A 25,071-nucleotide genomic window follows, 5' to 3' on the forward strand; every position below is an offset into this window, starting at 1 on the left:
GGTGGCTTGAGAGACTCAAGTTCTTCAGAACTCTCTGGACTTCAAAGGAAGATAAGCAAACCTATGATGAGCAAAGTTCAGATAAAATCAGCTTCTCTGGTTTCCAAAATGTATGTGGTACCAACTGGACGACCTTAACCAGGGGTAAGGCCTAAAAGAGTAGTCCTGCAAGTCAGGATTTTGCAATCTGATTCTGCAAAAAATAAAAAAAATGTATGTGGTACCAACTGGACGACCTTAACCAGGGGTAAGGCCAAAAAGAGTAGTCCTGCAAGTCAGGATTTTGCAATCTGATTCTGCAAAAAAAAAAAAAAAAAAACCAAAATCTGGAGACACAGTTCTCGTCTAAATGAGCTTATTTCCAATTCCAATTAATCGTCGACATAAGGTCTTTATATTGGAAATTCAGGGTTGATATCGCAGACTTGATTCCAGGAAAATTAACCATTCATAATCCATGGGAAAATACCTAGTATCACTTATACGTTGCATTGGTAGATACTGCACTTTTTGTTGCATAATCTGTTACGATGATTGTAGGATTTGGACTAATCCCATTGTTTTTCTCTTCTGTTTTCTTTCTTTGGGACACGATCAAATCACCAGGAGCCAAGGGAAAAATCGACAAAATCAGGAGCTTGTTTCTTACCATTGTGAAGTACCCATGCAAGTCCTCGATTCAAGTCTGCCAGACTTTGTTCCTCCTCAAATCTGATTAATACAGAGTAATCAAAGTAGCAGCAAGAACTAAAATAACATCAATGTGCGGCCCTCAATTACACGCCAACTTCCCAGCAGGCTAGATCAAGGCATGACAAGAATCAAAGCAAGCAATTGGCTACAAGCAAGATGGTGGTCTACGACTCTCGCAACTAAATCTTTTAAAAATGAGTGTTGCAGTTAACAAGGTAAAAGGATTGTTTATTAGACATTCCTATGAGTATGATGATTCATCATATGGTTGTTGAAATTAGTTCCTTACAAATTCTTGATATCTCTCCCAACTCACCAACCAGGATAAAAATTAAGGAGCGTACTCTTTTATATATGTATGATATTCAAGATGGTTATAGAAATTTATTACACTCTTTACAAATCAATGTGAATTTTTGACCTACTCCACAAATTAAAATCAGACATGCAAGAAAAAATGAGGAAACCTAGCCCTTTTCATGGTCTCTTGGTAAAGGTAAGAGATGGAAAACTTAGACAGTTAAGAATCTAAAATTCAAATGTTACATTGGTTTACTACCAAAAGCTTTGTGGGACGAAGCCTCACAAAAAACATATAAGAGATCACTTCATCAATTTCATTACCATTGCCAAGGTCTATAAATTGAAGTACAAACAATTAGGAAGATCCAACCTTTTCCGACTTGCATGACATTGGTGAGGTTACAGCTATTACATATTCCAGAATGGTAGAAATCTGAAATTCATACCTGAGAAACGTAATACAAATCTTCATATTTTTCAAGGGTGCAGGGAACATAGATGCAGATTTGAGAAGATTACAAACACTGTCATGAAAGGATTACAAATCCATTAAATGTTTTGTCTTGACTCCTCATGTAATTGTTTTTCCCAAGAATCAGAGGACTCTTTTCCGTAAAGTAAAAATCAAAGCTGAAACACTGAAGCTCTCTGCTTACCCTGCATACTCCAGTGAAACCATCTGCAGCCAACTTGTGAACTCTTTACTATATGATGAATGGTCATGGATATGACAAGCTAATGTTGCAGTGCTTGGAGGAACTTGCAGAAACACGCTTTGGATCAAGCATCCAATCAAATTATTGTGATAGGAAAGACAAATAAAGAGTCCATTTATCACAGGCTCTAAGGTTATAAGGTAGATCTGAAATTGAAAAATTCATTTGTAAACCTTTGCTAGGACATCAACCTTTCAGCCATTCTCTGAAGTAGGAGTGCATCTTGTCTCGATTAGCTGCAGTACCAACATTGACGGTAGGAATAATCTTTTCAGGCCTCAAACACTGTGAAGGGACAAATAAACAGGGCAAGTACAAGATGAACGTAAGTTATTTGTGTGCATTGCAGCTAGTATCAGTCTATCAGACAAGTTTGTCTAATATGTAGGGTAAGATAAAGGGCAAGAATTACAGAATCAGACCTGAACAAATTCTCGTAGTTCAGTGAAACTGGAGTGCTCACTATATGGAACCCCTGCAAAAACAGCAATAACAGATTTTTATCATACTTCAGAACAATAACTATTAAAGAACCAAAGAAATTAATCCAGTAAGATATAGATGCACAGCGGAGGCAAAATTTCAGTACCTCAAACAATTTTAGAAACCATAAACCAAATCATGACAGCTGACGGATGCAAACAATAAATTGTAGGACTATGGTGCATTTGAAAGTGCTTCATATATTCACCAGCTAAAACTGCAAAGCCCTAAGTATCTTACCATAAATTGTGACATTGCCTTTAGAACCAGGTTTGATTAGATCCAGTTGGTTGCCTATGGTCTCAGAGTAGGTCCAACCTAGAGAAATGAATAGGATAGAGAAGAATTGATACTTCTGAGGATTTAAATTTCAGAATTTCTCGCAACAGCAAAAATACAAGAAGAAGAAGAAGAAGATACACCCATAGTTCAAGAACTCAAAGTTTGCATAAGAGTGTATGATTCACCTGTTGGCCGAAATGCCAAAACTGCCACAAATTGACCCATGAAGGTCTTCAAATAATCCTTAAGAGTCTTTAAGAGAAACAATGAAGATGATCAATTGACATAAGAAAGATGAAATCCTTGCATCAAAACTACTAGGAGAGATCCCAGAATCAAACCTCAAATTTCAGCGATGATATAGGCAGAACATGAAGAGGTGTGTCCTTTCCATTCAAACAGAGAATGTCAGAAAGCTCGGGCCAGCCAAAAGACTGCAAAATTCGTCTCCTTGAAGCGTTTGCATATATTTTAACCTAGCGTAGTTATAAGAACAATAGGTAATGTGTAACTCACAAATAATTAGGCAAAGTATAGAGTCGTGGATCGTCACAATACAAAAATTTTATTGTAAAGAAATCTTGCAATTGTTACTACTGGGAAATTTTATAACTGCAATCAAACAAGCAGATATATAACTTACAAAAATCAGTTGCCCAAAGCCGTAAAATCAGTTGTTTAAATCACTCATCATACAAAACAACGCCAAACTAGTTTAGTTCAAAATCTAATGATAAAAGTGGCCTGATTTAGATAAAGATCATCACCAGTCAGGGTCAGCTTTCCCTCTTTTCAGACCATTTCAGTGCTCATAAGCATAAATTGCATTCCACAAAATGCTTTTCAAATAAAGATGGACGGCACAAAATAAATAATTGCTCCTTGAAATAAAAATACAAGCAAAAGTCAAATAGGAAAGAAAGTGAACAACGTACCCCTAATGCCTTGGAAATAGCTAGATAAACACATTCTTTGCCAATGCTATAGGCTCCAACAACAACAAGAGTTTTTGGTTGCTTTTTAAGACAGTTCTGGGTAATTCTGACAACATAACTTAAGACATCTTCTTTGGAAGGGAACCTGAAACAGCATATGTTGTCTAAAAAACTACTTAAAATAAGGTAAAAACTAATGAAAGAAGTAACTGCAAGATTTGATAGGGGGGACTCGTAAAGAGTTTACAAGAGAGAAGTTTCTTACTTGTACTTTGGGTTGCAATATGTTGTATCCAGGTAAAGTACATTTACTCGTTCATTTCGAAGAAGGGGATAATCTTGCACCAGTTTACAAGCTCTGAAGTCTCCTGTATGCAAATAGGATTGGCCATTTGAGAGACGAAAGTGAATCATAGCTGCACCTGGGCAATGATTAGCTTCTAGTAATGTCACTTTGACTCTTTCGATTACATGTTCAATGTTTAGCTCCAAAGGACAGATAAATCTGCATACAGCAGGATATGAAACAAACCCCAATTAATTGTTACATGAAACATGAGAAACTTCATATGTATAATAACAAAAGGAAGTAGACATCACTTGTAAAATTTCGAACTGGTCCTTACGATGGATTTACGGAGAGACGCATTGTAAGTAGGCGAGCAGTGAGGGGGGTGCAATAGATGGGGCCATGCGACCATCCCTTATTGAGTCCGCCATAGTGGTCGCTATGGAAATGGGTTAGAAAATATGCGGAGCATCCTTCAACACGACCATAGCGGAATGCATCGACAGTGAAGGGCGTGCCTGTATGATCAAAGGGATCTGGTGATTATAGAAAAAATAAAATAATAATTGTATGTAACGGTGCATAGGTGTGAGTATGACAAATGTCTTTTCCACTCAGCAATCCGTGAGATTAACTTTGTAAAAGATTATTGATGTATTGAGGATACTATTCTAAAGAAAAGAGGAGAAAATTAAAGAAAAGCAGACGGCCGACCGGGGATTTTTTTGTAGAAGGGGCAAAGACGGGGGCGATTAGCGGTGTCGGTGGTGGTGGCGGCGTTTCTGAGATGCGGTGATCCTTCCCTCCCAATCTTCATCTTCTTTAAAATCAAAGGGGTTCGAGACGGGACGTTTTGGAGATGGGGTCTTTTCAGTCCCCACATCTGGAACAAATTGGTTTGTTTCAGGTTTCTCTCCGAATTGCGTGAAGTAGTAGAAATACTACTGTCTTGGTCCTGCGGTAATAGGCAAGACCAATCGGCTCCGCAGCGAAAGAAATCGGAAGCGAAAGTGTCGTCTTGTTCATAGTAGGCTTGGTGGTCGGTTGTTGAGGGATGTTTAGCAGGAGCGTTATTCTCGTCTTCTGGGTCCGACGAGAAGAGCAGAAATGAGGGGATATCGGAGGTTGTTTCATGTGTAATTTCATCTTCTCCGTCTGCATGCATTTTCTACCCTAGCTACCCTCTCTCTCCCTCACTCCCTCCCTCTGTATCTTTCAAAATTGAAATGGATCACATTCAACCAAAAAAAAAAAAAAAAACCATTGGTGGGAGTGTGGAGCCCACCACAAATAAAGTGACCGGTCAATCCGACGAATGCCCTCGACTGCAATTGGTTATCGTAGACTCGCGCCTACCTGATTCCTTTTACCGACAGTTGAGTACGGCGGCATTGGCGTTCGGTAAAAAAGACTGGTCCAGTCGTCTTGAAAAGTATCACGCGCCGTATGCTATTGACTCCACAACCTCTCTCTTTCTCTCTCTCTCTCCTCCCATCTTGGACAATGGACATTCGTGCTTTCCTGATTATTTTGGGACCAAAAGATTGATATAAAATTCTTTTTATACCAACAAAAAAAGCGTGTAAAATTAGTTATTGTTCTTCTTTTGGCCTTGGATCCGCTGCGAGACTCGAAGCAATCGAATCATTAGAAACCAAAAGTACCCCAATTCTTCCTTCTTCTGCTTCCTCCATTGAGAAGTTAGTTCCTCAAAAGGTGAAAGCTCCCAAGCTCCTTCCATCTCTTCTCTTCTTTTCCTTCTTCATTTTTTTCTGCTTTTGTGATTTATTTGTTTGATGCCTTCCCTTGAATCCATGCGCTAATTATCATGCCGTGATTGATCTAGATTGAATCGAATTCTGATTTTTGATAATTTTAATGTCTCTTAAGAATATTCGTTTTAAACATTGATGGAATCCAGGAATCTGTTGCCAATTAATAAGCTAATATGGTTCCTTCTTTTGTCCAGATTTGTTGCCATGTAACTTATGGTGTTCTTCCATTATAATTAATAGTGGGAAGGATCTCCCTATGTAACCCTTCCCTTTTGTTTGTATTATGGTGTTCTTCTCCAATCCAATACTTGAAAAACAAGTTCTAGATTTAAATATTGCAGCTGCATCTCTCTTATTTCTTAAATCTTAATTGATATGGGATTATCTTAATTATTTTTTGTCTTAAATACATGATTTTGTGCAGGAAAGACAACCCACAATATATATCATCAAGTTCTTATGCAGATGTTCGGTTGAACTAACTTCTGTAGCCTCATCAATCCATAGATGACGACTCATCGCCTTTTGAGCATTTGTTACTCTATTATGTGACAATTCGGAACTCTAAACCGCAGCTTCAGATTCAGTTGCTTGCGGGATCTCCTTCACGGCTTAAGCCATGGGGGAGTGGATCATTGGAGCCTTCATCAACCTCTTTGGCAGCATTGCCATCAACTTTGGAACAAACCTTCTTAAATTAGGTCACAACGAGGTAAACTTTTCCGCCATCTAATTCTTGTGCTGCAATCTCATATCCTAATTTTTCTTCCTCTTTTTTTTTTTTTTTTTTCCCATGGTATTGTTACTTGTAGGAGAAATTTGGCATATGCATTATCTTGTATAGAACTCGAGCAATTTTATTTATATGCTACACATAGTTGGTTGAGCATGCAGCAGTATGTACAAAGCACTAGTTACCTCTTTCGGCAGGATGATCCTGATACTGTTTTCACTATATGTTCTTAAATCTTATTTAGCTTACAGTTCTGGGAAACAGTCAAGCAATTGAGCTTATTGTGAACATGAACAATTCTTACCTGCTAGATCTCATTCTATTACGGATTCATGTTGTTAATCTGACATTAAAAGAGCATTCATTTACATCTTTTCATCATGATGTAAGCTATTGATAAATCTTACTATATTGTCTGTAGAGAGAAAGGTATTCTATGCTAGAAAGTGATGGAACAAACGGAAAGCTGACTTTGAAGCCTATAATACACTTCCACACTTGGAGAGTAGGTAAATTCTAGTGTCATTCTGCTTAATTTTCTACATGCGGTTTACTCCTGCTTTCAGTCTGAAATATAGAGTGATTCTTATTTTGCAGGGATTATATTTTTCCTTCTTGGCAATTGCCTTAATTTCATTTCCTTTGGATATGCTGCTCAGGTAAGTATTAATTATATATCTCCAGGCCTTCTAAGTGCATGTTTTAAGAGGGACACAAGTATAAATGTCCAATAACTAGGTTTATCTTTTCTTTCTAATTATTTTTTCCCAATTGATGCAGTCTCTTCTTGCGGCCCTGGGATCTATTCAATTTGTATCCAATATTGCATTTGCTTACTTCGTGTTGAACAAAATGGTGACTGTCAAGTATGTAAAAATCTGAACTGAACTTAATTTCAGAACCATAACATTGCACACCACTTTATTATCTCAAACTCTTAATGTTGTCTTTTGTTTTACAGAATACTGGTTGCCACAGCTTTTATTGTCCTTGGAAACATTTTTCTCGTCGCTTTTGGCAACCATCAGTCTCCTGGTATGTCGCTCGCTTTTGAGACATCTATGTCTCTTTATTTCATGCATACTGCCGTATGCACTGCACTGCCTATCTTCTGAACAATATTTTTTGAGTTATTAGTGTCGTGCACTTGAACATTAATGTTGTGAGATGTGTGTCACACCCTCAAAGCTAGCTTATATGATCCATTATTTTGGCAGAAAATTGGTCTTGAGCACGATATGACAAGGTTAACCCCATCCCAATAGGCAAATGTTATTCATTCATTCCATTTTGTTCTAGTGTACACACACAAAGAGATATTCCATGCTCATCAAGAACTGAAACTCCCATTTAACTAAATCCTAGCTCTATCACATCTGACACCCAAAAAGAGTGTCTAGCTTATTATTACAGTTTCTAAAAACAAGAAACATTTTCTTACTGATGTTTGATTGGATAAATCATTCTATATCAATTTAATCATGAAAACTATACTGTGAGCTTGGTAGCCTAGCATAGTAGTTAGCGATAGCCCCCTATATATCGCAATGAACTTAAGTAATGAGTGGTAAATTCTAGATGATAAACTAAAAGCTTCAGCTGTTAGAAACAGTATTATTTATTTTGATAAACTAAAAGATTAGGCTATTAGAAACAGTATTATTTATTTTAACAGGAAGAAAATGTGGAAGCATTCTGCTTCTTCCACTGGGAACTTAATGGACATGCTATCTGTTTTTTTTTTTTTTTTTTGGCATCGTTAGCTTGGAAGGCTAGGGTTATAGCAACGTTTTTCCTACCTGTGGTAACCAGCAACAGCAAAAAATATACAAGCATGTGATTTGGATCTAGCATGCATGAAAAGAAGAAAGAAAAGAAAAGACGTGCTAAATCAGCCCATACATTAAATGGCTTTACCAGTCAATAAAGAAATTAATGCTTGACTATATGTTTCCTTTTCAGTTTATACACCAGAACAGTTGGTGGAGAAATACAGCAACATTACCTTCCTTTTTTACTGTCTGACTTTGATCTTAGTTGTTGCCTTGCATCACTCCATCTATCGGTGAGCACTGTGAGCTGATTGGTTTGCTATTGTTATGTATCTTTATTTATTTGATTATAATGTCAGCACGCTTCCATCTACCCTTTTATACTGAACATGTTGTATACACAGGAGAGGAGAACTTATGCTTGCTGTTTCTGGGCAAGACCTTAGACCGTATTGGCATATGCTGCTTCCTTTCTCTTATGCTATAGTTTCAGGTGCTGTAGGATCATGCTCTGTGTTATTTGCAAAATCTCTGTAAGTTAGCTATGTTGGATATCGTTCCTCTTCTGAGATAACCAATAAAATTGTGCAGTTACGTTTTTCTAACTTCAAGTTTTTAATTTTCAGATCTAATCTGTTACGATTGGCCATGTATAGTGGTTATCAGTTACACGGCTGGTTCACTTACTCCATGCTTCTTTTATTTCTTAGTACAGCTGGATTTTGGGTAAAAATTATAGCAGAAATTCTTTTTCCCCTTGGTTTCCAAAATGTTACTTTGGCTAAAATTTAATGCTTGTTCTATCGAACTTCTGTATAAATTCACACATTCTATTTCTCCAACTAATGCAGATGACAAGGTTAAATGAAGGATTGTCACTGTTCGATGCAATTCTTATTGTTCCTATGTTTCAGATTGCTTGGACTTTCTTCTCTATTTGTACGGGATTCATATACTTTCAAGAATATCAGGTAGGTTCTCTCAAAATTATGTTTTGACCATGCAAATAAAAGAAATTCTGCTTCATATGGTTTAACGGCAAAGAAAACCAAGGAGGGAGGGAACAAAGTTAGCCAGTGAGGGGAGGGAACAAATTTGGTCAGTTGGGTCTTATTTGAGAGTGGATGGGACATAATGGGTCTTTGGAAATGCTCATTTTGCCTCACCTTCACCTCTCCATGAATCAAGTTTCACCCTTAGACTTCTTGGGATGATACAATAGGAACCCGTTTTGTCTTGATTATCTTTTATTTGAGAATTTAATATGTATAATTGAATCATATAGTTCCAGCGTATGGTTGAAGATATTCAATTGATGTAGACAGTGGCTCCATCAGTTTGACCATCTGGAGAATGCCTATCAGACGGGTGTTCTGTCTAGACACAAATAACATGCAGCTTGCTTGATGCTTTTGATGTATGTATTCTTGATGGAGTAATGCTACATACTACACCCCATCTCACTAGGCTGATGTGGCAATGTCCATCAGTCCTTGAATTTTTTTAGTTTTTTTTTAAACAATAATTGATTCAAGGGCTGATGAGTGCTTCTACATCAGCCTAGTGGGAATGTGTGTAATATGTAGCATTACTCTTCTTAATGATTGTGGCTTTATTGAGTGTTTTATCCTCTATTCCTCAAAACAGGTACTTGATGCACTAAGGACGACTATGTTCATACTAGGAATGATGTCCGTCTTTGTAGGCATTTCTTTGCTGGCACCTGATGAGTCCAAAGGTAATTTGATTATGGTGGCTGCTAATTTTTAGGATCTAGAAGATAAAGACCGGAACTTATTCAGAAAATTTTCAGGTGGTGAAGTCAAAGACAATTCATCTTTAGTTTCTGAGGTGTCCGGAACAGAAGTGGACAGGTATACTACATTCTTTGACATACTGTGAAAATCATCTCTCTTCATTCAGTCTTTGAGTTTCAAACCATCTATACTCTTTACAGGTTTGAAATAGAGTAAGAACACAAGTAATTACTTGAGAAAAATAAGTTTTAAGCTATTGAACTGTCCAACATAGATGTGTTCAACTGTGTATTTATCTGTTTTAGGTTGGTTGAGCCATCTGAAGAGGCACACAGTAAAGACACGCGATCATTTGTGCAAGGAATGCTGATGAAGACTACAGATATAATAGCCAAGGCAAAGGTGGTGCTAATTGGCATGAACAGATCTTTTTCAATGGTGAATATGAGTTGATAATTAACTATATATATGTGGCCTTGTATCTCTCTGCAGATATCACTAGGTATTGGAGAGGATTCAATCAATGCATCTGCAGGTCTTGTGATGCCCATGGTGTCATCAAAGATTACAGGCTTTAGAGGAAGTGGGTTCGACCGGGCTAAGATTCTTTCCATGAGAAATTCTGGTTGGAGCAAGATCTCGATGGATGAAGATGGTGAAAAAATGCTAAACGCAAGACCAGGTTTCTCGGATAACCTTTAATAGGAGTAGCAAATGTCTGCCTGAAGATTTTATTTTATACTCCTCTCTTTAGCGGTACAATTGTTTAGGGTTCATTGTTTTACCACTCTCGATAATTCTGCTGCTACACTCAAACGTGTGATACGTTATAGCATTGTATATACTGGAATACATAATATAAAGACAAAAAAAAAAGAAAAAAAAAAAGGAATATTTCTTTCTGGACTTTGTACTGAAAAAGGAAGAGGAATGGCAAAGTTAGGAATACTCTATGAGCATACATGATGTATCCTTTGGGAGTAAAATTTGGTTGAATCTATAACCTTATGACCTTTAGATAATAGTACCGGAGCTATGTCTCGCTTGCGAGGCCAAACCTGAAAAACCTGGATGGGATTTCATTACGATCCTTAGCTACTAAACCCAACAAATCAAGAGCTTGTAGAATGTGTACATTGGTTTCACTTTTTCTTTTCTTTTCTTTTCTTTTCTTTTTTTAATTAAAAAAATATTCATTATAATTATAATTATAATAATCAAGATCACTCATGTCGCATCCGCTAATAAGCCTAATATGATGTGTTTTAAGTAACTTAAAATATCAATCATTTAAAACATGTAAATTAGTGCGTATAAAATGTAACATTTCTCTTTTTAATAAGGGCTTCTTATTTAAGGACTATTAATTTTTGCCACGTTGATGGCCTCTTGACCATTTTGTATAACCTCTTTACCATTTTGTATAAATAAGCTATTTTATATATGGTAAGGGTAGTTATAATGGATGAATATTTTGATCTTTTTACTTTTTTAAGATGATAAAAATATACTTTTAATATAATTAATTTGATATTCTTCTGTTCGAATCGGAGAGAATCCAAATTCTATGGCAAAAGGGGTGTACTTTGTCCATTAGTTCCCAATCCTTGTACTCGTTGCAGGGGTAGAGTAGCTTGGCAGCTCATAGGTTAACCTTGAGCTTCCGGGTTCAAATCCAGCCTTATGTTTTATGCGATTGTGGTATTGAATTAGCATTTCTCTTGTTCAAGTTGCCGTCTTCGTGGTCGTGGGGCCAACTTTTTATTTTATTTTTTATTTAAGCAATAAATGGGAAGAGGGAAAGTCTTTATGGGAATTTGGATAATCTTCAATTTAAATGAACCGAAAATATCTAGTTATATTATGTAGGGGTATTTTTGTCATCTTAAAATATGAAAAGACAGAAATATTTTACTACTATATCTAATTAGATATTCTTCAGGAATAGTGATAGAGATCATTTTTTTATTCTTCTAAAATTAATGTGACTTTTAAAATTACCATTAAATTTTAGATAAATTATGCTTAAATTTTGATCTAATGATAATTTAAAAAAGTACTTCTACTTTAGAATGGTCCTAACATTAGTCTATTCTCCGGTTTAAATGTTCCGTTCGTGGGCCTTGCCAAAGTGTTTATTTCTTGTGGCGGATGTTTCAAAATTGGGATATTTAGGATCTAGCTAAGTTAAGTGGGCTTTGATAAGGGTAAAAGAAAGAAAGAAAGAAAGAAGAAAGAAGAAAGCCATGGAATCCAACTCCTTAGAACTCAAAGTGTTGTCCTGCAAAGATCTGAGGGCATTCAATTTCTTCCAGAAACTCTCAGGTTATGCGCTTGTCTCAATAGTCAGTGATGATCCAAACAAAAAACTGGAGCGAAATCAGAAACAGAGGACTCCGGCTGACGGAGAAGGAGATGGGAATCCTGAATGGAATCAGGAGATGCAATTTGATTTGAATGAGATTTCATTTGAGGATTGTGACCACCTGTTTCTTCATTTTGATCTGCGGCATCAAGGTGTTATGTTTGGAGACAAGAGCATCGGAGAAGTCCGCGTGGGCTTCAAGGATCTCACCCAAGAATCCAACTTGGGTGCTGTCCGGTTCGTGAGTTATCAGGTCCAGGCGAGTGACGGCAAACCCAATGGCGTTTTGAATTTCTCTTACAAGGTCAGTGGAAAAATAGGAACTACTACTACTCCTTCTTCTTCTTCTTCGCATGAGATTCATTATCCCACATTAGAACTAGTTCAAAATCTCTCCGAGGAACAGGAACCTTTATCTGCGCCACAATATTTACAAGAGTATCCGTCGTCCCATCAAACTTACTATCCCCCTGCAGCAGCAGATGCCTATTATCCACCACCGCCACCACCGCCCCATCCCTTGTTTCCCCCACGGCCGCCTCCCATGCTGCATGGGGCGTGTTACCACCATCGTCGTCCACATCTCTACCCATGGGCACCCGAGGTGTACGAATTTGGAGGCCCCGGTGGCGGCGGCTCATCTGATGGTGGAGAGCCGTGGTCAAATGGTGTTAGAGCTGGAAGGTATCGGCCTGCGCCTTCTTACTGGAATGGCAGGTGAAGTGGGCTTTTAGGTAGCATGCATCAACTATAGAGTCTATAGCTAGCTAATGGTCTCCACTTGGACACGCGCGCTGGCTAGCTGTAGGTTGTTATCTCATCAATTTCTGTTTATTTCTCATTATATATATATATATATAAATGCATGATAATTGATATGGTAGGTAGCCGTAGCTCCAGCCCCCAGGGCGGCCCAGGCTGTTTGGATAAGGCTTTTCTTTGGGATCCGGTTGTATGCCTTATTACATTTGTTGAGGATTTAACTAAAGTGATTGAAGGATAATATCAATTTTCTCTTTTATCTATAACTCTATTTATTTATTGATATTTATTATAATAAATTTGAACTATTCGATTAATTACTGTAATTAAATTCTCACCCTTGAATTTTTTAAGAGCATTTTTCTCGAAATTTTTATCAAGGAAATTTTTGTATCACTTCTCAACTTAATTACAAGGAGTGAATTTCGGGATCGATGTTGTGTAAAATTTAAGCCATCGTAAAACAGATATATATGTACTAAGAAATAAAAGATTCTGTTGAAATTGTAATAATTAATTAAGATAGATATATGCCTTAATATTAAAGGAAGGAAGATCTTAGATCTAAGAAATAATTTTATTCTTTACACGCCCCGGCCCGGCTGTCAATTAAATTAAATTATAAACAGGTTCTTAGGTCACAACTAATCACGACCACAGTTGGTTGGGATATCGTCGTCGTCGTCTAAGTGTTTTTCTTTTCTTATATATTGCTACCTACCAAATTAATCTAATTAAACAAAGAAACAAATAAATAAGGTTTTAAGCAAGCATTCGTTCCATTTTAACTTCAGTAGCGGTAGTTGGAGACTTGACGTTTGAGCTACTTACCATATATATATATATATATATAGGATTCCTGTTCCTTCTAAGCCTACCAAGATAATTACTAAAATTAGTTAATTCCTGGAGTGTCCGTTACAAAATAAAGCTAATAGAAATATAAATTAATTAAAGACATACCTACATATAATATCATGCACCTACTCACTTTAGGGTTCATTAATTTGTCTACCTCTACCTCAATGTGGCCGGGCGGGTACAATTAATATTTGTACTCAACTTGCTACCGGCCGGCTTATATACCCCCACCCCTAGGCTGAGTTGGGGTGGCCGGCCACCCCCTAGGGGAAGGAAGTCATTCCATTTTATTTTTTTAATTATTTTATTTTTTAATAAATTAATTTATTATTTTATTTTATATTTATTTTTAAATTTAAAATAATATTTTATTATTTTATATTGGATGAGACATGTGGCAAGTTAGTAGCTGTTGGATGAAAATGAGTGACAGAATTTAAATAAAAAAAAACTCATAGGCAATTTTAGGAGAAGTACCAGATATCTCAATCCAATATATATATAGGTGAGGACGGCCCCACTCCTCTAGCTAGCGCTTGTTCAAAGGATCATGGAAGTACTAATCAGAAAATAAAAATTTGAATAAGAAAATAGCTCTCACATGCTTAAATTTTAAAGGACACCTAGAAGTGAAGGCAAAGCACCGCCAGAGTTTTTTGGAATGATTTCTGCAGCGTGTCAAGTGGGAAAAGGCAGGTGTACGTGTGAGCGTTGATGGGCCTAAAACGCAAAAGCAGAAGTAGATATATTATTTCCATTTTTTCCACTAGCATCAAACAATTCAAACCAGAGACCTGCTGTTTGAACATATATATAACTATAAGGTACCGGTGAGGAGATGTTGATGCTCCAAATCCATACATCACATTGCCGTTATCATCAAATATTCATTAATTAATTAAAAACCCCAATGCAAACAACAGCGCGCAGGAAGAAATAGTAATAGGCAAACAAATGGAAATTAAGTGGGAAAACAAATTCACAAAAAAATTTACAAGATGTAGATATGGCAGACCAAAAGGGATGATCTCTATATATAATATATCCCCATGTTATGTAAACGGTAGAAGATGGCGATGATGATATATATATAGTTGATTAGTGATGATCAGTTGGATATATCCTCTAGCAAGCATATGTCTCCTGGTACTGCAGTACGTAGTTGCATGCGGCTTTGTAGCCGTAGTTGCTCATAAAAGCGTCTGATGAATTCCTCAGCCTCCTCATCAACTTGCCAGTTTCCTCCCTCGTTCTCATCAATATCCTCTGATGAATAATTTGATACCCTTACGGAAAATGGAGAGAGACGCTTCATGATCTCGAAATCAAAGGCATCAAATCGAAATTTGAATGAGTTCTCCGGGCCGGCGGGGTGTTGGGCACCAAAGCATTAATGGCCTTGAGCTCTTCATCATCATCAGCTTCTTCTATAACCTGATGAGGCTGAGGGTCATTGATGCAGGGGAAGTAGTAATGGTACTGTTTGCGCTTTGGCTGTACGTGGAAAAAAACAGGAGCAGGGCTGTTGCTGCAAGAGAATTCGTATTCCTGTATGCCACGTGCGGCGTTCTTAGAGCAGTGAATATGGTGATTGGAAATGAGATTGCTTAATGATTTTCTGAGGAGCCTCCCTCTCTTCATCATCAAATTCATGCCCATCATCAACTTCCTCTTTGATATCACTCCCTTCCTCACCATCAAGTACGTGATCCTCAACACATTCCATAGCCTCTTGGCAATTACCCGCGGAGAATTATGAACCTCCATATATCATATATCATATATCATATATCATATGACTATATATGAGCAATCGATCGCGAGCTTGCTCAATTTTTCTCTCTAGAATAAGATCGATATCTAGTAATAATAATCACAATAATGAAATTAACAAGATAAAGATGAGAAGAGGTGAGCTAGCTAGCTCGAGGGTTTTCTTTTCTTGTTTCTACGAGGTCTAGGAAACCTCGCAGTCGCAGAAGAAAAGAAAACCCTATGACTAAAAAAAAAAATGTTAATTAGTTGTTGCTTTTGCAACGGCTCTAGCAAAAGCAAACATTGGGAGCATCTCCCGATCTGTCTTTTTTAAATAACGGGAATTTCATTCAACTTAATGAGTACTGTCTTGATTAATGATATTAATTTATGTATATTAATATATAGTTTGGAAGCATATGTACATAAGAAAAGTGTAAGAGCTGTGAGAAACAATCGAAGTGTTTTCTTGCATGTCAACGTGAATAGCTGATAAACTTTTCAGCTCCCAGATACAAACAAACTTATTTAGTATTCATTGATTTTGGCTAATTGTCAATTCTCTTAATTTCTCCTATAATTACTGTCAACTTGATCTACGCAGCTTCTCGAGTATTTTCAATAGTCTCAATATGGGATATATACAATCTTCCTGTTCTTATTGAAGAAGAAAGACACGTTTTCAATTATGGTGGAAACTGTTAGAATATATGGAAAATATATAGTATTTTTCATATATTTCATAATTATGTTGATATCAAATATTATTTATTTATGGATTGATTGTAATTAAATATTGTGATTGTAATCAAATCAAGGAGATTTGATTACAATAATTGTATTTAGACATTACCCTATAAATATGAACATTTGTATTGTAAACAAATTAAGTTAATGAGAACAATGTAACCCTAAGGAGTATTCCAAGTGGTGAACGTATACGTCTACCAAAGGTGTCTAACACCGAATCACCCGTAAAATTTTTTGTGTTCATTTTCTATATTGCTTCTACTCATATTTTCACATCTTCATTATTTCAACATGATATAAGAGCTATATATTTCAACATGGTATTAGAGCCACTTTCTTGTGGCCTTTAACATCATTGACCTTTTCGGGTATTCTCTCCAACAATCTCATTGCTTCGCTACATCCACTTGCCACGCTCCTCCATGCTTCACCATGTGCACCACACGTCGGTCAAATTCAATGCGTCAATCTGATAACCACCCGAGTGGGCTCGTTTTTCTTTTTTTTTTTCTTTTATTATTTTTTATTTTTTATTTTTGGCCCGTTGTCAGCCCCTTTTGAAGTTTGTCTCATTATCAGCCCTGGCTTGTTGTCGACCCCTTTTGGATTTTAGCCCGTTGTCGGCCCCTTTTTAAGTTTGGCTCATTGTCAGCTCTGGCCCGTTGTCAGCCACTTTTAGAGTTTTAGTCCATTGTCGCCCCTTTTGCATCTGCATTCACCAGCCACCTGCCGCCATCGCTGGCCTCCCCGCTAGCATCTATCTCTTCCGGCAGTCATCACCATCTATGGCTCATTTCCGGCCTCCGCCACCTCTGTCATTATTGTTTCTGATTTCAAACTCAAGGTTTTAGAATATTCCACCTTGAGTTTGAGCGGAGATGTTAGAATATATGTTAAGGAAAATGATAAAGGCACAACTTAAATCCAACTTTGGCCCAACTTTTCTCTTAAGTTTTTTTTTTTAAAAAAAAAATGCATGTGGAGGAGAGAGAGAGAGCCTTAAACTAGAGAGAGAAATTTGGTCTAGAAATTGGGCTAAAGTTAGGTTTAAGTCGTGGCTGTATCACACATCATATGTAAAATATATAATATTTTCTGTATATTCCATAATTATGTGGATATCAAATATTCTTTATTTATGGGTTGATTGTAATCAAATATTGGGATTGTAATCAAATCAAGAGGATTTGATTACAATAATTGTATTTAGACATTACCCTATAAATATGAACCTTTGTATTGTAGACAAATCAAGTTAATGAGCACAATGTAGCCATAAGGGGTATTCCAAGTGGCGAACGTATGTGTCTAACACTGAACCACCCGTAAAGTTCTTTGTGTTTCTTTTCAATATTGTTTCCGCTCATATTTCCGTATCTTCATTATTTCAACATGTTATCAGAGCTATATATTTCAACATGTTCATGTGCCCTAACATCACATGGAAGGTATGAAGGAATGCACCGTGCACGTGCAAGAGGCAGGACAATAACTATTGGATAATGATCCGTGTGGGTAATTAATTACCAATTAATTTACTAATAAAGTTTTCCTCCAAATTGGGTTGGAGGGATTTTCTTCAATCCAGTCTATAAAAGTGATATGTGTATCTTTTTTTAATAACATGTGAGATGCACATAAGTTGGAATAAATTTTATTAAAAACTCATGTGCATCTTACATGTTTATGGGACACATGTCACTTTTATAGACTAGGCTTGAACATGTGATATGCACATATTTTTTTTAATAGCATGGACAACATTGGAATAAATTTTATTAAAAACTCATGTGCATCTTACATGTTATTAAAAAAAAAAGACACATGTCACTCTTACAAACTAAGTTAAAGAAAATTTCTTCAACCTAATTTGAAGAAAACTTTGTCCAAGAACTATCTACCTAAATTCTAAATATGAAACCAAAAAGTGGAGCCACACGCAAGGCCAGTGCAATTAGGAGGATACACATGGTGGCTGGTGGTGCTGAGGCCAGCGAAGGTGATGGGACACCCATGAGCTAGAGAAGGTGAAGGCAGATGGATAAGTTCGTGTGGCTTCAAAAATAAAAAATAAAAAGGAAAAAGGAAAAAATAAATTTTACTTTTTGCCCTTTATGAAGTTTTTAATGTTTAAAAATTGACTAGGGCTGCTCAAATGGTGTGGTTCCCGCTAATCGCTAATGACTAATCGCTTTGGTAGGCGGTTATTAAAAATTGCTAACCGCTTAAGGCAGTTGCGGTTAACGGTTTTAGGAGGTAGGACAAGGTGGTTATAACTGCTATCCGCTTTCATATATATATATATATATATATTAATAAAATATATTAATTTTTTCATTTGTATTTGGATTAATGGATTTAGGTTATTTATGACTGTATGTGAAATATATAATATGGTATGTGATGTTTTGGACTAAGTCTTATTCAAAAACATTAGCCGGCCCAAAAAACGGCATTTTTTTTTGTCTTTTTTAGAACATTTTGGCCTTAAACCCTTAAAATAAGCCTATAAAATAGTCCAATTCCAAAAAATAAGCCCAAAAAAGGGGTCAATTTAAGGCCTAAAACACTTAAAAAGCCCAAATAAAAAAAGTAGTTATAAAACCCAATATTGGATTGAATAACCGCTAACCACCGGTTATAAAATAATCGCTAACCTCCTAAGCGGTTATTAAAAATCAATAACCGCCCAAGGCGGTTGCAGTTGCGGTTATAGCCAATAACCATCGGTTTTAACCATTTGAGCACCCCTAAAATTGAGGATATGCTCTTACTAAATTTCTCAAATTGTCAATTGGATTCATATATTAATAATTTCAATTTTCTTTGATGGAAGAAGGTTTCTATGGGACGCACGTGCATTTTAAGAAGTGAAAGTCCAAAATGTCACAATCTTTATTGAGAAAAAAATATAAAGACAAGAAAAAAATTAATGGCCCCCATGGGCCTTTTGATCGGAATCGAGTTAGTTGAGCCACCCGCAATCTTTTTCAATGTTTATTTTTTGTTGGTTGCCAATTGCCGCCATCCGAGGAATAAATACAAAAAAAAAAATAATAATAATAAATAATTAATTAATTAATCACAGTAATTAGTATAAATTACAAATTGCTTCATATCTATTAATTGGTGAATAAAAACAAATTTTTAACCGAATTGGTGAACCGTATCTTTGATTTTACTTCAATACAATATAAATATTGAATAGTCAGTATAGTTGGCCTAAATTATTTATTTATTCCTTCTTCTTTTTTTGTATTTATTCACCCATTGGTTTTTTTTGTATTTTTAAAAAATTGTTTGAGTTTTTTTTTTTTTTTTTTTTTGTTTACAATTATTTTATTACTTTATTTGTTAAAAGAATAAGGATATTATAGGAATATAAAAAAAATAAGTGGCTTTTTTGATACATTTTGATAGTTTGAGGAGTTGCTTTAGTACCTTTTGAACATTAGGGGATACTGCAAACCGCTGGTAATTTGAGAGGCTTTTTTATATTTTTCAAAAAAATAAAATAAAAATAAAATTCGTTAAGCTGCCATCATCCTTCGTGAACGGCATCCATTGCTGTTTCCTGCAGCCTCATCAATCAGAGCTCATGATCCAGTTTTGGTCCACGTTGAACTGTATCAGGTCTCTCTTCATCATCCCATCAGAGGTTTGGAATGGGTCACCAGATTGAGGTCACATTTAGTTCTTAAGCATTGCCACACCAGATTCCACCCTCCACATCAGGCTCATAGTTGCAGATGCAAGCACCTGATCTGCGCCCTGTGAAGCTCACAGATCTATAGTGTACCTACCTGCACTAGATCCAAATCAGTGTAGAAAAAAAAAACCTGCCCGCGTGTCACACTGGATTGCAGACCTACAGTTACACCAGCATATGTCGCACCAGATCGCAGCCCGTGATTCCACTTGCATTCAGCCACACTGAATCCTTGCTCATCAGCCAAGCTTATAGTCTTATAGTGCAGCTGCCCACACTAGATCCGGACTAAAAAAAAAAACAAAAAAAGTCCAACTGACCACATCACGCTCGCCTCGCGCTTGTTAAGTTCGATGTGCTGATCTAATAACCGTTTAAGTTGGCTCATTTTTTTTTTTTTTTTGGCCCAAGTCGGCTATGACACCTCGATCCCATATTGGGAAGATAAGAAGAAGTCCACATAGAGTGGGTAGTTTATAAAGATAGTTATGGGTGCTAAGTCCTACATTGCCTAATTACTAGGTGAAATTGGGCTTTATAATGAATTATAGGGAAGCTCCAAATTGACTATTCATTATAGGGAAGCTCCAAATTGACTATTCCCTAAACCCTAGTGCTTTTCCTTGGATCGTTACAAGTGGTATCAGAGCCACCTAGTAATGTCAGGTCATGTGGTACTGGAGCATTACATGATGTGCCTTAACGAGGACATCAGGAATTTAAAATGAGGAGTTTGTAACATCCCGATCCCATATTGAGAAAATGAGAAGAAGTCCACATAGAGTGGGTAGTTTGTAAAAATAGTCATGGGTGCTAAGTACCACATTGCCTAGTTATTAGGTTAAACTGAGCTTTATAATGAATTCTAGGGAATGTTCAAATTGACTAGTTATTTTGAGGTAATAGCATAGGTGTGGCTAGTGTTTTTCCTTGGGTCGTTACATCGGCCCTAGCCCATAGTCGGCCCTTTTTATTTTTTTATTTTTTGGTGGCTCATTGTTAGCCTTGGCCCGTTTTGATTTTGGCTTGTCGTCGGGCCCTTTTGAAGTTTGGCTTATTGTCATCCTTGGCCCGTTGTCGGCCCTTTTTGGAGTTTGGCCCATTGTCGGCCTTTTTGAATCTGCATTCACTAGTCACCTGTCACCGTCGCTGGCCACCCGCCAGCCTCTATCTCCTCCAGCAGTCGCCACCATCTACGACTCGTTCCTGGCCTCCGCCATTGCCATCATCATTGTTTCGGATTTCAAATTCAAGGTTCCATAATATTTCACCTTGAGCTAGAGGGCATGTTAAAATATACAGAAAATATAATATTTTTCGTATATTCCATAAATAAGTTGATATCAAATATTTTTTATTTATGGGTTGATCGTAGTCAAATATTGGGATTGTAATCAAGTTAAGGGAATTTGATTACTATACTTGTATTTAGACACTACCATATAAATAAGGATCTTTGTATTGTAAACAAATCAAGGTTAATGACAGTGCATTTACATATATATATTTTGTTATCGTAGTCGTTTGTGCGTGGTAGAACTTGAGGACCTTTAACATGTGCTTTAATTTTACTTGTATTAATAAACTAATTACAAAAGCAAATCCAAAAGAGAAATGAATTTGGGAGACTTAAACAGTCAATATGTTTGCTGAATGGTTATCGTATATTTTTGGAACATACATATCATATTATATGAGAAATTAAATCAATATAGGATGGAAGAATTAGAGCAAGGTAGGATTCTTCTAAACCTTTTGTTTTAGAGCTTTACAGCCCAGAGTGCACCATTGAAAGGGCTTATCAGTTATCATTCTAAAATTTGCGAATACAAACTTGTTGTAGAGTGACAAACAGAAAGCGATGAAACCTCTCGCTTCTTTTGAAATGAAAAATGTGCTTGAACTATTCCCTGTACCCTGTTGAACCTTTCTGTAATTAGGAAATTGTTCATGTGTATATATATAGAGATGTTGTTTTTCCATCTTAGGGGAAAAGAAAAAAGGAAAAAGGAAAAAGAAGAGTTGGACCGGAGCAAAGGAATGGAAGAAAAATGTGCTTTAATAGCCTTGCAGGTTAAGTTTTCTTAGAGACGAGAATTGCAGAATGAAAAGAATTACTTTTTGTATTTTAACACCATAGGCGTTAATGAAGTAAAACTGCCCTTCTCTTTTAATTACTGTATAATGATTTTGAAACTGAAAGGGCAGTAGTATTGTTACAAAAAAAAAAAAAAAGAAAGAGCAGTGGTATATATTCTGCTTAGGCTTTAGAGTTGTTTTGAGCCTCGTGTACTAGCGTATTGATCACAGGCTGGTTTACAACACGATTAAGCAAAAGAAAATTCCCCGTTCGATAAAGAGACAACTGTGCGGACCCCACAGAGAGATGCAATTAATTAAGCAAAATGCTAAAAAGCCATGCGGTCATTTTTGTCATTCACCCAAGAATAAAGCTAAAGTCGAATTCTCTAGAGGTTCTCCTCACGGCTAAGAAAGAAATGGCCCAGCCAGTCTCTATCATCAGTGTACCCTTTTCTGGTATTTGTGACCCAGGGGCTATAATAATAATAATAAAGAATTTCCCTACCTAACCTACCCACTTTATACGAGAAGCAAACCAATGGAATAGAGCCACGTTGTCTTTTTTTTTTTTTTCATCTGCTTTTTTTCTTTTACTTTCACGTTCATATCATGTCTTTTCTTTTTCTTCATTTCTTATACAACAAACAAAATAGACACAATCTTAACACTTTCCGAAGATGAGACCAATAATGAAGATTAAAGGCCCAGGGCATCCCTCATCCACGCTCACTATAAAAGCCTCTTCACACACTATGTAGTCTTTCATGCCAAATCCACTACTTTTTAATTTTTGCTTGTACCAAGTACAAAATCAATACACCAAACAAACCCCTCTCTCTCTCTCTCTCTCTCTCTCTCTCTCTCTCACACACACATTTTGCAAGTCCATTAATACAATTAATTAAGCCAAAGATGAAGAACAAAGCATCTGCAATATTGAAGCAGATAATATCTACGTTGAGCTCAATGGCCAAGGCTAAAAGCCTGTCTCTCAAGAGCAAAACAAGGGCCATCAAGACTCGCCTGATTATATTGTCGTTGCTTAGCAAGAAGAAGTTCCTGATGAGCTCCCTCTCTCACAGTATTCAGCAAAAAAAGAGCTCCATCTCTCACAAGCTCCATACTTTGCTTGGCCATCAATATCATGACAAACAGTACTCGGACGATGAAAACCAAAGCAAGCTGGCTATTGCACTGTACGAAGGTAACATTAATGCCATGACCCACGAGTCCCTCCCTGACCAAACTCGTACAGAGTTGTTGGAGGAGACGGAACACGGCTGCGTAGACGAAGCAGATGAGGAGGACGATGTCAAGTACCCGGATCTCACCCACTCGTTCTTCGAAGATCCGGGACTGGGAGGTTCCGTGATAGACCTGGTGAAGACTTCAAAGGAAGGGGCAGGGGAGGAATTCAGCCTAGAAGACGACATAGACCACGTGGCAGACCTCTTCATAAAGAGATTCCATAGTCAGATGCTGATGCAGAAGCAGCTGTCCTTGAAGAGGTACCACCAGATGCTGCAGAGGGGTGCCTAGCTAAAACTTCTATATATATATATTTCCTTGTACGAAAATGTAAAAGCGCCTCCGTCAAATTAATGTTTAATTTCCAATATTTCTCCAAATTAAACATTATCTACCAAACTACTAAAATTTTATAATGTATCTCAAATAAAAAAACTTCAAAAAATTAAAAACAAAAAAATGGTGATAGACCTACGTGCTGGAATAGTGGAATGCAAATCTTTTGTAATTTTAAAAAAATATCGATACAATCTTTAATTTAGATAAGACGTTACAAAGTATGTTTTAGTTAGGGGGGGGGGGCTTGCTTTTATTTTTATTTTCGACCTATTAATTTATTAGTATTATCTTTTTAAACCACTATATCCACCCCTTAATTTTTTCAAGAATAATACTAGTTATTATAATTTTATTCAACCATTCATCCAATAATATTAAAGTGACAAAAACAAATAGAGAATGCCTAATATACACTATAATCTATTAAGTGAGACTATATTAATGTATTTTTCATAGGATAAGAACATGAAATAAATAGAGAATGCCTAATATACACTATAATCTATTAAGCATAGAGAGACACATATAGATCTCTTGAGATTTCCTAAGAGACTCGCCTTCCAATCAAATGGAAAAACAAGAAGCTTACAGTAAAAGGCCATCTGATAAACCAAAGGGACTATCCACATTATATTTTTCTTTCCAAGCAAGCGATATGCCCAATCTGTTCTCACCGGGCATGTGAGAAATATCAACTGCAACGCAGCGAACATCAGTATTTTCTTTATCTTCGGATGAAAGATAATCACATACCGTTTGTAAGAGCTAGGACCTCTTGTTCTCTAAATGCAAAAGACAAGGAACTGGGTCACCGGAAATTCCGAGATGCTTAAGACTCCCTTCTAGCCACGCATCCAAGTCTAACAAGTCTAAATTATAGGCAATCAAGAATGCTTCCTCCTCCTTTACCTAATAAGTGGCCCAGTATAAAGTATTTTTAAATTTGAATTGTTCAATTTGAAAGTGACTATTCAAATTTAATTTTTATTTTTATTTGAAGATTCTTTAAATTCGGTTTTTCTTTAAAAATATGAAGAAAAAAAAAAATCACAAAAAGAGTAATTTAACTTTAAAAATTTGAAAAAATTCACAAAAAGAGTCATTTAACAAGCTCTCTACTCTATTTTAAATTTAACTTTGATCAACAAGACTCTTCAAATGCCAAGTGCCAAAAAAAAATCTCAAAAACCCTTCCTGCTCTCCCCCCTCCTAAACCCCCCTCCCTTTCTGAGCGTTTTTTTCTAGTTTTTTTTTTTTTTTTTTTTTTTTTTTTTTTTGTAGGTGTTTTTGTTGGCCAATATCAGCAATTGCAGCTGCTACAGCCCACCTTCCAAGGTGCTGCGCCTCCCTTCTCCATCCGCTCCACCACGTGCCAACGCTGGTCAGTGCCCATTATCTCCTCTACTCCAGTCGCTGTTGATTTGCTGGCTGTATTGCTTGTTTTGTTTGTTTTGAATAATAA

At 36.6% G+C, this 25,071-nt stretch overlaps 4 protein-coding genes and 1 pseudogene across 5 annotated transcripts; 3 read left to right on the top strand and 2 right to left on the bottom strand.

Annotated features, from left to right (window-relative positions):
• Positions 1-1,282: 1,282 nt before the first annotated feature.
• Positions 1,283-4,921, bottom strand: SNM1 (DNA repair metallo-beta-lactamase family protein). Its single transcript, XM_059596666.2, is given in 10 exon segments — positions 1,283-1,906; positions 1,908-1,997; positions 2,135-2,187; positions 2,436-2,513; positions 2,663-2,729; positions 2,819-2,953; positions 3,413-3,557; positions 3,678-3,917; positions 4,039-4,219; positions 4,416-4,921. Coding segments are annotated over 10 exon segments (1,473 nt in total). The 5' UTR covers positions 4,867-4,921; the 3' UTR covers positions 1,283-1,873.
• A 218-nt stretch (positions 4,922-5,139) lies between these two features.
• Positions 5,140-10,548, top strand: LOC132180499 (magnesium transporter, putative (DUF803)). 2 transcript variants are annotated; one of them, XM_059593351.2, is made up of 14 exons: positions 5,140-5,417; positions 5,901-6,188; positions 6,631-6,718; positions 6,807-6,868; positions 6,990-7,075; positions 7,171-7,244; positions 8,172-8,274; positions 8,386-8,514; positions 8,608-8,707; positions 8,833-8,952; positions 9,629-9,719; positions 9,795-9,855; positions 10,044-10,140; positions 10,231-10,548. In XM_059593351.2, the coding sequence occupies exons 2-14, from the start codon at positions 6,096-6,098 to the stop codon at positions 10,438-10,440; spliced, it is 1,314 nt and encodes a 437-aa protein (XP_059449334.2). In that variant the 5' UTR covers positions 5,140-5,417; positions 5,901-6,095; the 3' UTR covers positions 10,441-10,548. The 2 variants fall into 2 exon arrangements, with proteins under 2 accessions (XP_059449334.2, XP_059449335.2); XM_059593352.2 differs by having other exon boundaries at positions 8,896-8,952.
• A 1,328-nt stretch (positions 10,549-11,876) lies between these two features.
• On the top strand, positions 11,877-13,122 carry LOC132180500 (protein SRC2 homolog). The gene has a single exon (XM_059593353.2). The coding sequence runs from the start codon at positions 11,985-11,987 to the stop codon at positions 12,822-12,824; it is 840 nt and encodes a 279-aa protein (XP_059449336.2). The 5' UTR covers positions 11,877-11,984; the 3' UTR covers positions 12,825-13,122.
• A 1,712-nt stretch (positions 13,123-14,834) lies between these two features.
• Positions 14,835-15,493, bottom strand: LOC148586050 (uncharacterized; annotated as a pseudogene).
• A 7,176-nt stretch (positions 15,494-22,669) lies between these two features.
• Positions 22,670-23,605, top strand: LOC132183001 (uncharacterized). Its single transcript, XM_059596385.2, has one exon. It carries the CDS (start codon positions 22,935-22,937, stop codon positions 23,559-23,561), a length of 627 nt encoding a protein of 208 aa, XP_059452368.1. The 5' UTR covers positions 22,670-22,934; the 3' UTR covers positions 23,562-23,605.
• The last annotated feature ends 1,466 nt before the right edge of the window (positions 23,606-25,071 follow it).

This window comes from Corylus avellana, chromosome 5 (assembly GCF_965113065.1).
Source record: "Corylus avellana chromosome 5, dhCorAvel1.hap1.2, whole genome shotgun sequence".
NCBI lineage: Eukaryota > Viridiplantae > Streptophyta > Magnoliopsida > Fagales > Betulaceae > Corylus > Corylus avellana.